Source organism: Idiotropiscis lumnitzeri, chromosome 6, assembly GCF_059441095.1.
Source record: "Idiotropiscis lumnitzeri isolate Australia: NSW breed Sydney's pygmy pipehorse chromosome 6, RoL_Ilum_1.0, whole genome shotgun sequence".
In the NCBI taxonomy this organism is placed as follows: domain Eukaryota; kingdom Metazoa; phylum Chordata; class Actinopteri; order Syngnathiformes; family Syngnathidae; genus Idiotropiscis; species Idiotropiscis lumnitzeri.
This window is the reverse complement of record NC_142396.1, coordinates 18,945,875-18,959,845: the sequence shown is the minus strand read 5'-3', so window position 1 is coordinate 18,959,845 and position 13,971 is coordinate 18,945,875. Positions and strand designations below refer to the sequence as shown.

At 39.7% G+C, this 13,971-nt stretch overlaps 1 protein-coding gene across 1 annotated transcript in view; it reads right to left on the bottom strand.

The window, feature by feature from the left end:
- Positions 1-13,971, bottom strand: part of spon1b (spondin 1b) — a 78,079-nt gene that overhangs the window by 52,888 nt on the left and 11,220 nt on the right. Inside the window, exon 3 of the mRNA XM_088298728.1 lies at positions 8,272-8,405. Coding sequence (XP_088154854.1) covers positions 8,272-8,405 — 134 coding nt within the window. The remainder of the gene's footprint in view (positions 1-8,271; positions 8,406-13,971) is intronic.

Below are 13,971 nucleotides of genomic sequence, written 5' to 3'. Positions count from 1 at the left end.
CAACTGCCTGCCCACCACGCTGTACAGTTTGCACAAGAGATGCGACTTGGCCTGTGAGCTCCCTAATTGCAGTGTTACTCTCCTCCATTTTTGCAAAAAGTGAGTTATCTTTCTTTTGTTTATCTGATGGTTTATCTGCTAACGGATTACTTTCGTCACCACCCCTCACGATTGTGCTCAGACTTGCCCGCTGAGTGTTCTTTTTTTCTTTTACTTTTTGGGCCCGCTCATTTTCATTGTGCTGCGCAATCTGCATTTTTTCTAAAAGCACCTCATCGCTACTATAACGTCCCTGTAAATACATCCTCATTTCTGCTCTTATGTTGTCATTTGACAAGCCTGTCATGATGGATTGGAAACACTGGCTTTGAACTAACTCATTGTTATACTTGAGGCCAGATTGGGCACGCTCAGATGCAAACAACACCTTTTGACGCAAATCAAGTACTCGAACTAAAAAATCCAGAGCAGTTTCAGCCGGGTCCTGTACAGCTTTTGCTAGTTGTTGGTAAAGAACAGTGGCATCTTTTTCTGCATATTGCGCTCTTAATATTTGCCTGAGAGTGGCTAAAGTAAGATCATGCTTTCCCTCTAAATAGCTCCTAAGCTTTAAACTGGGATTTACCGCCCGCACCACAGCCTCGATGACTTCAATTTCTGAATAACCCTTCCTTAAACCTCCTTCAATTTGGTGTTCCAAACTGCTAAAACTCAGAGTGTCTTTAGATGTTGTCTCACCAACGTGACCATTTATCCTGAAGTCCTTTCTGAATCCGGTGGAAATACAGCAGCTGTTGCTCGTGGAGTCCCTTCCTCTGCTTTGCGCACTCTCGTCCCGCGTTGTCTCCCTCGACTGCACCTGTGGCGCGCGGTCCACCTCCAGTCGTCGGTCGGGCGCTGGCCGAGTCGGACGATCCACCTCTCTCTCCTCTGCGGCCGGTGAAGGAGTGAACGCCGCCCACTGCTCCCGCGCTGCTCCCGCGCCGTCATCCTCCGCGCGATTCTCCCGCAGCAAAAGCAACGTGTCGTTCAGCTCCGACAGCACAGACATGCCCTCGTCCTCCCTCTTGAGAAAGTCATCGCGTTCACAAAACGTCACGATGTGCTTCACTAATGCGCGACGAGTCTTGTTCTTAATGTCCTCCGAGTCTCTCCCAGCTATTTCACAGTACTCACAGACTCTGTGTAGTTCTTTCACTGATAATCCAAGCAGTTGCGTTTCTATGTCCATCAAAAATTCTTCTCTGTGCTCAGACATCTTGCTGGTCGCAGTATAATCGACGACACTTGAACAAAATGAAAAATCAAACAAGGCCGTGTAGCACTAGCCAACCGTCAGCTCTCTTTGCAGCTAACCCTTGATAGCTCCCTTTAGCCAACTCTGCACGAGCACACGTCCGACGTCCGTTTTCTTTTCCCGTCGTCGAAGACGTCCTCTGTCAGTTTGCAATATTCATTTGAATCTCGGTGGAACCTCCAATTTGTTACACCATTGACCGGACAGGGTTAGGTGTATGGTATTTTAACTTTTATTACTCTTAACAGAGGTCATATTTTCATTAGTTCACCATCGCTACAGCACGGCGATTCTTCTTCTGTCCTTTTTTTCTTCTTCTCTCGCACTTCGCCAACAGTCCTTTCAAAACAAAACATTCAACACTGCCCCCCACTGTACAGCACTATATCACATCCCAACATAGGCCTGAAAAGAAAGGTCATCAACTGATGGCAACATCATTCAAAGAAAATGCACTATTCCAGGTGCTACACATGTCCTTGTTCCCCCGTGTACACTGGATGACAAAGCCCGAAAAACTGTGAGGGAAATATTACAATTCAACTAACGAAGAAATAAGAGGGATCATTGCAAAATAAGTCGGGCAACTTCGAAACAGGCTGAAATTTGCAATGATTTTTCATTTTAAGACTATCTATGATTGAAGAAAGAAGAAAACCAAAAAAGAAAAAAGATAAAAGTAAAAACTGAGAATGTAGTGAAAAAAAGTTTTCAACACTGGCCAAACCAAGTACCAACTTCATCATCCCCTTTGGGAGAGTCAGCACTAGCTGTTTCATTCGAGGTGGAGACAGTTCTACAGGATGATTGAAAAGAGTTAAGGCAACAGCCAGCTGAGGAAGGACTGACATTTGACTTCCTCCCTCAAGGTGCAAAAAAAGAAGCGTTCGGTAAGTTCCAGTGCCAGTGGCAGCAACTGAGTTGAGCAGAGACAACACTTTATAGAGAGAGTTATTTAAAAGTTGCTGACATCTTTTACTTGCCAAGAAACTGAGGTGAATGCTTCACAGTTGACATATTTTAGGTCTACAGCTTTGGCATTTCCAGGTGCAAATCCGATTGGACCTTTTCCAAAAAGGTCACACAAAATTGTCTTTATTCAATTAAAATGACTCGAAGCGGAACTTAAGACCTCCTGAAATTTCCCCAAAAATATTTTGTATGGATAGAAGAAAATGTTAACGTCCGACGCAGCTTCAGCTAGTCTCTTATTCCAGTTTGTTTGATCCAGAAAAAAAAAAGTTCATTATTAGGTCATACATCGTTCAATTTTAGCCAAGAGGTTCATGGTCAAGTTCATTTGTAAATGTGGTTTGTAATTAAGAAAGAAGTGAGTTGCTGCATCATAAAATCGATTTCAGGTCACACAAACATAAACCAAATGCAACAGGAGTCACATTGCACTGCAAATTGCAGCTAAGAGCTCACTGATTGCACTTGCCAAGCTTGAAACGCAACCGATTATGGCTGCTAAAATAACTTAAGATTAGTCTGCATCCTGGTTGAACCTAAATACTGTAAGTTATATCACTGTCCATTATTAGTGCACACCTAATTTCTGATCTGATTAATGGTTTTGAAAATCACAATTCCACCTTTTTCGCTGCCAGCTCTAAACATTTTTTCGTTCCCAGATGGATTTATGAATCAATCCATCTGGCATGTCAGGTTACCACTGCAGTGCTTGTGGTGCTGATCATCAGAAAATATGAGAAAATAAAATCTACTAGTTCCGCTCTCACACCAGATTCATATGAATGATAGCTACAGGAACAAATCTGTTTTCATATATTTATCCACCTGCTTGACATGATTTAAGTGTGATTGTCATTCTTGTTAGAGAAGAACAAGTGTTTAAAGAATGGGAATTGGCATTCACAAGGGACCTGACTATTTGTTATAACGTGCAGGAGCATATTGGAGCAAAGAATGCATATAAATTCACAATTTATTTAATTTATTTAGTTTTTACAAAATTAAATATTGCTTAGATTTGTACAGATTGAAATTTAAATGGTCTAAGGCAGATTTACTTTTATGAAGTAAAAATACATGATCCTGGAACTAGATGACTCGATTGTGTCTGATTATCAAATAGTTTTTTCTGTGCACAAAAGTATTATTATTATTATTATTATTGTTATTGTTATTGTTATAATTATTATTATTATTATTGTTGTTGTTATTATCATTATTATTATTATTATTATTATTATTATTATTATTTTCATTGTCATTACTATTATTATTATTATTATCATTGTCATTATTATTATTATTATTATTGTTATTTTTGTTCATTTACCTAACTATTAATTAGTTTACACTTTACACACTGTTCTCTAATAACGTGATCTTTTTTAATCACCACTACAACTTACAGTATTTTCTTTCTCAAAATGCATTGGTTTAAATTCAAATTATTATTTCAACATCTAGTTTTTGGTGACTCAAGCAGGAAGGCCTCAATGTACAGAGGTGCAAGGTTCGATTCCAGTTCCGACCTTCCTATGAGGAGTTTGCATGTTCCCCCCGTGCCTGTGTGGGTTTCCTCCCACATTCAAAAAACATGCATGGTTGAACACTCTAAATTGCAATAGAAAGTGTGAGAAAGGAAGGATGTTCGTCTTTGTGTGCCCTGCGATTGGCTGGCAATCAGTTCAGGATGTACCCCACCGAGTGCACGAAGACAGCTGGGATCAGCTCCTGCACCCCCCACGACCCTCATGAGGAGAAGCGATCAGATAATGGCTAGTTGGATAAGATGGAGGGCCCAATTTTGGTAGCCTCACTAAAAACGTGTGCAACTTCATTTTCGTGCCAATGTCATGCACAAACTCCAGCCAGTCTAATTTGTGTTACCGCATGTTAAGCACGACGTACCTGATTTTGATGCAAATTAAGGAAAACACTACATTCCCTCCCACAATGGAGCAGAAAGGCGCAAACATCTAATTACACCCGATTCTACCGGCGCAAAGTCTAGCAAAATACCAAAAGAAAGAAAACTTCTCATACGCAAAGATAGCTTTGGGCAAAACTTTCGCCCGGAATGATGGATTTCGAGGGAATGGTGCGGCTCTGTGACTTTGGCTGAGTATATTGCTGTCATCTCTAAAAGGAGGCCAAAAACTACGTAGCTTTGATTCTGACATTTCCACCTGACACCAACAATATACTAAGCGAATGTAGCAGTGGCATGGCTCACGGGTCGAGTGGCCATCCCCAACCTTGAAGTTATGGGTTCAATCCTGTACTGCATTGACCTCCTTCATGTATGAAATGCGTGTACACAACCATAAAGTGGGTTCTACACTGGAGTGACTTTTTAAATTTAATGAACTTGTAAAATGTGCTCAAGAACTCTTCTTGTAAAATTTACTTATAATTTCAGAGTAAAAAAAAAACTTAACGAGGATTTTTCAAGTAAATATCACTCCCCCATTTTTTCCAGTGCAGTCGGTGTCTGAGTTGGCAGCATCCTGAAAAATATGATTCTTCACCAATGAAACAGTCAGTGAAGAAGGGTTGACTGGAGAGAGACAAATTATAAAGGAGTTTGCTTTTAAAGCCTCCTGGAATAATTTGAAACATTTGAGACACACAGTCACTGCAGCCCAGAAAGAAACACACGAGACAAGTTAAAGCGTGGAAGTAAAATGAGAGCTCCCTGGGTGCAGATTAGGTCTTGCTCCCCCTACTTCAGTGGGAGTGCAGAAGTACTACAAAAAAGATTCTTCTTGTTTATAATTAATAGGATTGAAAAAAACTTTACCAATTGTGGGGGGTGGAATCAATCAAGTTTAAAAGTTAAAGTGACAGCCAAGTTAGTTAGAGGAAGTTTAGAGGAAGTGGGACAGAACTTGTTGTATGGAGTTATGTTGAATCTTTATCTTCTGTTGATGGGACACAATGACAGTAATTGGAGGTGAATTTGCATAGCAGATGTGCCTTTTTGCAGACGAAGATTTATTGGCCAGCACATACTGAGATCGATGTATGCCATCTGTCAAAGAGAAGGCAGCAGATAAATGAAAACTAACAGCTGGGAGCGCACAAGGGAGGAAAGACATGTTCGTGCATCTCACTCATCTGTGGGAGAGTCATGGAAGGTATTTCCCTCTGGAATTTAGGTGAGGAGATGAAAACCACACAGATTAGAAAAACTAGAGCTGAGAATAAAGACAGAGAAAGGCCGATAATGGAAAAGGCAGCCGGTTTCTATCTGTCAGATTAACATATGAAAGTTTGTCTGTCCACAAATTGAGTCACAAATGTTTAGCTTACACAAATCTATATTTCCTCTCCCATTTTTGGGATTTTGGTGATAATGCTTTTTTTTTTGTGTGCTCAGCATAAAAACTGGTTTAACGTCATTTTCATGCAGGCACAAGTCACGTCTACAGTGTTTGGGGCCGTGTTGCACCTCTCTGGGCGTTCCGGCGCAAGGAATTGCCTCGCGGCGGACTCATCCGCCAATTTGGTAAGACAAAGTAGTCTGCGCTCTGTGTAAAAACGGGCACGTCTTGATTTTCGTGCCGGGACAATAGTCTAGTTCAGCGCGTTTGAAGATTTAGGAGATGGGCTACGCCTCACTGGGCACCCATGACGCACCCCCACGAAACATCTGCACATTTGGTTTTAAAAAGTACACTAGATTTTAGACTAGATAAAATCGCATCTAACTCTGTGCATGCAGTGTAACACGTTTTTGTTGTCTTTGTTGGAAGTGCAGGCAGACATTTGCGGCAAATCCAGAGAGTAAAAAACATGCCACAGTTTTGCTTTAGTCTCAGGTACTTCTCCTCACCTGGAAGGTAAACGAGCACCTGTGGGAAAAGCCACACAGAGGCAGGGTTTTTCTCTCTGTACCTGGATTTGACGCCTCATCTCCACTGACGTGTATGATGAATATCTTCGGATTTCATGAAAAATATAACAATAATTTGGTGCAATCCCTCTGAATTATTGTAGAAATCAATTCATTGAAGAAATTATTTTCATTATTATCTTGAAAATATTTTAAAAGCACGATCCTGATCACGTGTCACAACTGGGGAAGGGGGGGCCACAGATGGGTGCACTATCGGGGGTGCAAGGCGTTCTCCAATTGCCCATGTCACATACGTGACCGACTACATCATCCGCAAAGGTAATCTTGCAGTTTATGCTGTATAAACGTACTTTGTGCGCGCCAACAAGCGTGGTGCAGTTCCACTGCCCTGATTTTAATGCAATTGAGGGGAGCGCGATTTTGACGCGTTACACCCAATTCTACCTGGGCAAAGTCTCGGGAAATACCAAAAGAAAGAAAACCCCATCCATGCATACTGTTAGACTGCACTTTGTGCTAGACTAGTGGTCATCACAATAATAGGGCCTATTATGTTAAAAGTAATGTGAATAAAAATGAAATGAGCATTAAAATGCTGTGGCCCCCATGCATGTTTTCGGAATATGGGCAGAAACCGGAGTTACCCGGAGAAAACCCACACAGGCACGGTGAGAACATTCAAACACCACACAGGAAGGCCGGAGCCGAAATCGAATCATCTCTGTGCTGTTAGGAGGACGTGCTAACCAGTCGTCCACTGTGCCGCATGGAACATATCATTGTAAAATAAATGAATAAATAAATACTGCACTTCCCGAGAGTATTTAAAGAGTATACGGAGCATCTGCAAAGTTTTCCTCATTTTTGCTAATGTTATGCCTCATTCAAAAATTGAATAAATTCACTTTTTTCCCTCAAATTGAGCACAACCCCCCTTGATGGCATTGTGAATGTTTTTGTTTCTTCTTTTAAAATTGTAAATATAATAAACGACAAAAACACATGGACAAAACTGGACGAAGCATTCATAGCCGCAAATCTCCAAATTGTGCTGATCAACCTAGACATGTTCCTAAAACTTAATTTAAGTCCACCTGTCATGAATTCAGTTGGTTGGATATGATTTAGAAAGGCACACATTTGTCTATTTTAGCACCCACAGGTGACAGTGCATGTCAGAACACAAACCAAGCTCGACGTCAGAGGGATTGACAGTAGATCTCGAAGACAGGATTGTTTCGAATCACAAATCCAAGGAAGGGTGCAGAAAAATGTATGCTACTTCGAAGGTTCCAGTGCGCAGATTGGCGTCAGTCCCTGAGTGGGCCAGCCAGAGCCCAGACTTGAATCCGATGAGATAAGTGTGCCAAGCTTCGAGGCTGCAATTACTGCTGAAGGTGCATCAACAAAGTATTGAGCAAAGGTTGCGAATACACAAGTACATGTGATGTCTTACTTTTTCATTTTGGATAAATTTGCAAACATTAACACACGCTATGTGCGATAAGAAATGATGGGAATAATTCATAGTTTTCTCATTTTAGTCATATCATTGAATACATGTTATGCGCACTTTATATGTTCTTGCAAATATATGCTATAGTTCAAGTTGTTAGCCTGAGTTTGTCCTCTCCCTGTGCTTGCTTCTGTTTCAAGGTTGATATAGATAAGAAAATATGAGTCCAACACAAGGTGATGACAAAAGAAAGCAAACTTGGACAAAAAGTGGGAATGCTAGTTGTGCTCCAAGTTTTGAGAGTAAAGAAAATGCCGTTATCAAGGAAAAGTACAAAGACAAGACCACTTAGGTGAGAGGATTCCAAATGCACATTCAATTACTGCCTCTGTAAATTAGAATGAGCTAGTGGGATGGCAGCATATGCGACTAAAGAAAGTATCCACGATTGTTTAATTCAAAATGCAATATTAATGGGCAAATGCCAAACTCTGAGGCCTTACTGATGGGATGGCAAAGACAACCTGGTACATCAGAGACAACGCCCTCTTAAAGCCTCCAAGTGCGACACATTTATACCGTGATAAAATTCTCATTAACAGGGTGATGGGAGCATGGAAATGTATGAGCTGGTGTTTGTGATAGCATTTTGGAGGAAACAAAAAGAAAATGAACAAAACCTACTTGAGTATGACACAACCACTCCCAGCAGGTGGCGCTGTCCAAAGAACCTGTATCCTGGTGCGTCTGCGAGGTGTGCTCTCCGTCACTGCTGGGGGACAGTTGGTCATGAACTGTGTGTCCTCTTCATCAATGATCTAAAAAACAAATAAATAAATAAATGAGAAAAAATTACGTTATTTCTATTATCAATCAGAGGGAAAGCCAAGAACAGTATTTATCTGTAAATAATTCACCTCATCTGTCTTGTCGTATTCTTCTTTAGGTCAGATTGACACTAGTTTTAAATCTATGAAATAGTTATCCTTCAGTTTGAAGAAGATCATTGTAAATTGTGGCTGACAGAGTGATTACTCTGCAAAATATGTAGCAATGTGATATTTAACTGATAGTGCATTTTGCTGTCATGGTAAAATACATTTTATTATTAAGTAAAATGATGTTATCCTCATGTCACGTCCTTTCAAATGATAGAATAAAGAATGTCCAAAATAGCAACGTAAACATGCGCATTTATTATACATATCTTGACTGTCAGCTCCCCATATCATCACTCACTGCAGAAATGTTTTTTTTTTTTCATTTTCAAAAATCTCATTAAAAGGAGCTAAACGAAAGTTCCAGCATCATCACCTTGCCCAATGTGGATTTGCGGTCAGTGAATATTACATCCATCCACATGTCTCATCCACAGTCTCCACTGTAGTGTTAAGGATTGCTTTCATTTGATGTAAATCCCTTGTCATCGAAGCGATTTCTCACAGTTGGGTCACAGATGACTCCAGTTTCCACTCATTCTATCCTTTGTTTCAACTCACATCTCTACTGTAGAAGCCAGGATTGATGTCAATCCACTTTGGTACAAAATCTCTCCAACGTGTGATCCTTGTTATTCAACCGCAGATTTTGTTTAGAATTGAAAATTATAAGCTGAATCCACATTTTTTTCCTCAGAATTGCATGAGTTCATATTTGTTTCTTCTCCTTGCTCCCATTAAAAAAATTGACTGACTAGAACAACTCTCTTCCTTGCTGTTTTTAGTGTTTCACAAGACGGGAGGGGACAATTTTGTTGAACATCCGTGATTTGCCTGCTTTCTACCAACTTCACATTTGATTTGATTTTGTTTGATTTTTTCAAACAAGCACAAGAATAAAAACATAACAGTGAAAAGGGGAAAAAAAGAACAAATGTCACACTATGATAAAGCGCAATTTGAGAATGGGCCAAAGGAAACAACACTTATCAAGTTCAGCCTCCCTTTACATTATGATACCTTCAAAATACATTAAAACATGAACGACCCAGAAGGCCATACATTTAAGAGTCAAACATTTAACTTCCATATTAAGGATAACTTTCATTATAAACATACTAAAATCATTACTTTCAAAATAGTGTGGCCAATAGTGTTTATCCCTTTTAAGTTGAATGCACATTTTTATATTCTTATCTAGAAATACCACAATTTTACGGTACACCACAATCCAAGATGCTCCTACTTTATGGGGTAAATAGATGGTAGGCTGTTTAAAATGGCAATTCCCTCTTAAATTGTATATTGCCTCTCTGACCCTGAACAGCATGTCGATCTTACTTGCTAATAAATAATTCCAGGCTATAAACAAAATTTCACTTAAAAAAAATGGACTTGTTTTAAAATGTCCGTTTTTTAAAATATTGGCTTTGGATGGCAATAGTACCCAGCATGATGAATCATCTTTACCAAGCACTTTTAGTTTACTTGACCATATCCAACTATAAATCCAAACTATACTGTACACCTATATAATGATAAATAATTTCCAACAAACCAAATCTTTATTTTTAATAATTCTCTTTTGACCATCCATAATGGCAACAGCAAATCTCTCCAAGTATAGAAAATATTTGTGCCATCTGCAAAAATCACTACTTTAAAACTATTTAACACTTTTCATAAATGAATGTATAAATATATAAAAACGTTCTCCTATTACTGATCTAACCATGTAACCAGGTGAGAGGAACCCCTCGGGCACCATATTGCTCTATTGTTTGTTAGAAATATAACATTGTTAATCGCAGAGGAGGGCAATCCATCAGACCGATGGAATTGTTTGTTAGTTCGTCACTGCTGAACTCCCATTGTGCTGACAATGGACGATAGACAAGAAACTAAAAAAAAAAAAAAATTAAAAATGGACAAAGCACAGCCAAAAGTGGGTTTTCATTAATCAGTTGAATTGTCACAAATGGGTCAAGTACCAATGGATGAGACGGACGCCTGTTTGGCACAAGCCACTTTTGACCCTCCTGTGTTCGTTCGCAGGGGTTTCTGGGAGATTATATTGAATTAAATGTTGCCCACTAGGCCTCTATCGCAGCCCAGTCATCCTGGAAGGGGATTCCCCCATCTGCGGCCCCTTCTCAACGTTTCTTACTTGATTTTCCTTGGCCTCCTGTCAGGTTAAGATCAGGGGATGTTCATATTTGACACTGTTGCAATTAAGAACTATACACATTTGACTCGACTTGACTCACACTTGGGAATTTAAATACAACGGCGTGCTGTTCTGTAAATTGTGGTATGAAGAAAAACTACATATTCGCTGGTTAAATAACCGCATGTTTTCGTGATAGAAATGGGCCGAGTGATTATATTAAGTAACTTGCAATTGTGCCGGATAGCGACTGATGGAATGAAAGCACCCTGTACTTGGAGTGTCGTGGGGGAGGGACGACTCAAGCCAGAAAGGTCCAAGAATGTCACTGAGCTTCATTTTAGGCACGCACAAAAAATACTGGCAACTGAAATGGTGAAAAAGTGTAACGCTGGGGGCTCCATATTTGTAGATGGAGCAGCTGCGCTCAAGCAGAAAAATTGACGTATCTTGATTTTCATGCCGGTGTAAGGCCCGTTTCGTCTGTTTGGGATTTCGACAGAACATTCTGCTCTATGGTGGGCAGTTTGCCGAACCGAGGGTGTTTCATTTGACATGAGCTCAGCGCACCTGACAATTTGGTGACTGAAAATCATCTATTTACTGCTCATGGAACCACATCTAAGTTTTGCCCGCAGGTAGCGAAATGTGATTTAGGTGAATTTGATCAGGACTGTGTGGTGGATGTCATCGTATTTCATTCTCATATTTGACAACGGTGTGCAACAAAGCTTCTGAATCTTTGTATTGTAGAAATCAATTCATAGAACACATCATTATTATTATTATTGTCTTTATTTTATATTTTCTTAAAATCCTCTCACTGGCCACAGCACAGCTATGAGGTACCGGGGTTGAGTGGTTGACATACAGAAAGAGTGGAAGATGGTCTTCAAGTGCACATGTGATTTTTTTATGGAATGGTCATGCTTTATCTGCAGCAGAAGTCAACATATCACTATCCGCTAAAATTTAAAAAAATAAAATAAAAAAAATAAAAAATAAAAAAAGGTTTATGACTGATGCAAGTCCCCAATCTGAAAATGTTTTATTTTTCCCTTCTTTGTTGTTTTTTCCTTAAGGCTAAAGAGAAGCTGGCAGTTGAATGTGAAATGCGAAAGTACATTTGTGTTTACATTTCCAAGAGAATATCCGAGTCTGTGGGAGTTGAAGCTTTTCTAAGGATATACACAAATGCAAACACACACACACACGCAGAGTGACAGACGTTCACCTTGTTGCCACAGTTCTCCAACTGCACACATCCCCCAAATGTCCACAGAGGACACGAAGAGTGTTATGTCACGGAAAACGTTCTCTCCTTTGTCATTTCCCATGAAAACTCACCCACAAACTTAGAGCCCTCTTCACACAAACAAACGTGCATATACAAATGCCCAATTTGGATACAGCAGTCTCGAAACACACATTCAGGAAAACGTCAACATGGTCCAGGATTTCAGTGTTGACCTCCCAATGCCTTCTCTATTCAATCCATTGCTTTACTTTGGGTCGCTAAGCCTGAAGCTGTGCCAGTCAAAAGTAGACACAAACAAGAGGCTGAAAGGCATTCGAAGAGAGAGACAAAGCGAGCTGAGAAGCGTGAAGACAGACAAGGAAGAGTTGCAGGCAGCAAAGGAGTGAGAAATGCACAAAAGGAGAATTAGAAATGGAAATAAAGTAAGAAAAACAAAAGCAAGCTTTCCGACAAACAATGAAATGAGAGAGAGAGAGAGACAGTATATATATATGTAAAGATTTCAGATTGTGAATAATCGAGTTGTTCAAAGGGCGGTTGATGTTTATGTTTAGAATTCTGCTCTTGAAGCAATGGATTGGAAAAGAATGACATTTGGAACACCATAATTTTGATTGAGGAAAAAAAAAGGTTCATTTTGTCTTTCCTTATAAACTTGTATCACTCACCAATGGAAAATAATGGAATAAGGATAACACATTTCAACTAGCTCCTGAACTGTCACATGCAACGTCTCTTCTCTCTTCTAAAAGTTTAGCAGATTAACTCTAAATATTGACATGATTACGCAAAATGTACTTGTTTGTGTTTTTGTCTCTCTTTATACTTCAGCAATATTGTTTGGTTTCACTAACAAAGTAATAGCCTAACATTGAAATTATTTTTAATAAACTACATTAACGACAATCTTACAGTACTCCCACAGCATTTTGTGGCGGGCCGAAACCGTAACGTTTTCATGCAGATGGAACTCGGCAAGGGGACATATGGAAAATATACTTTTTAATTGCTTGTATCGTCAGTTGGGTCTCTCGGGTGTCCTCTATTAAGTTAAACAACAAAGTAATTAGTAGTACTGTTATAGGCCTTCACTACTGGTGAAAATTGGTTGAACCGTCTGAATTTTGCAAATTATGTTGTCAGAATTTGTCTAATTTAAATTAAAGCAATACATTTTCCATCCTCCTTTCATGTGATGAGTCGTCATTTTCAAGCCACAACTGGTCCACATTGTCTGAAAATATGATAAAGCTTTGCAGACACTGAAGTGGTGTTTTAAAATTCCTACTCACTGTATGTTGGGAATTGCCTGCCACATAAAAGTCAAAGCGAACAATTGAAGTACTCACACAATGCGGACCAGCAAAAAGCCAAAGGCATATGACACGATATTGCTCACCCTGTTTGTGTCCGAGCTGTTTCATTTAAGCCTTGGGGGTGCAAGCTTTCTCACCTCCTCTGAATTGAGCCCCCAGTGAATCGAAAGCCAGGAATTGAAGAAAAATCCGTGCAGTGGGTGGGATAGTGGCTTCGTTACACATTATTCGTGCGGGTTCGATTCCCGGTCAATGCCCAATTCACAATTGTCTTGTGAGTGACTGGCATTCAGCCTCGGGTGTAATCCACTTTCATTCTACCTCTGCTGGGACAGACTCCAGCTTCCTCTGTAACACTGAGCAGGATAAGCAGCATGGAAAATGGATAGTTGAATGTGTGGACCAAAGGTTCTTATATAAATAGGCAAACTTATGAATGGAAAAGGTGATATGTTGATTAGTTTGAAACTAACAAACATTATACTTTCCAAGATGAATGAAAATAAATTAAAGTCAAGCTAACAGCTGGCGCAAGAGTCATGACCATATTATTTTATTGCAGTCAAAGATCAGATATCAATGAGGATTCACGATAAAAGCAAAGGCCGAATCTGAGGATTTGAATTGAATGATCTGAAAGGTGTCTTCACACGTATCATTATATGATGATAAATGGGCGGAATATGGAAATTTTTCATTTCGCAT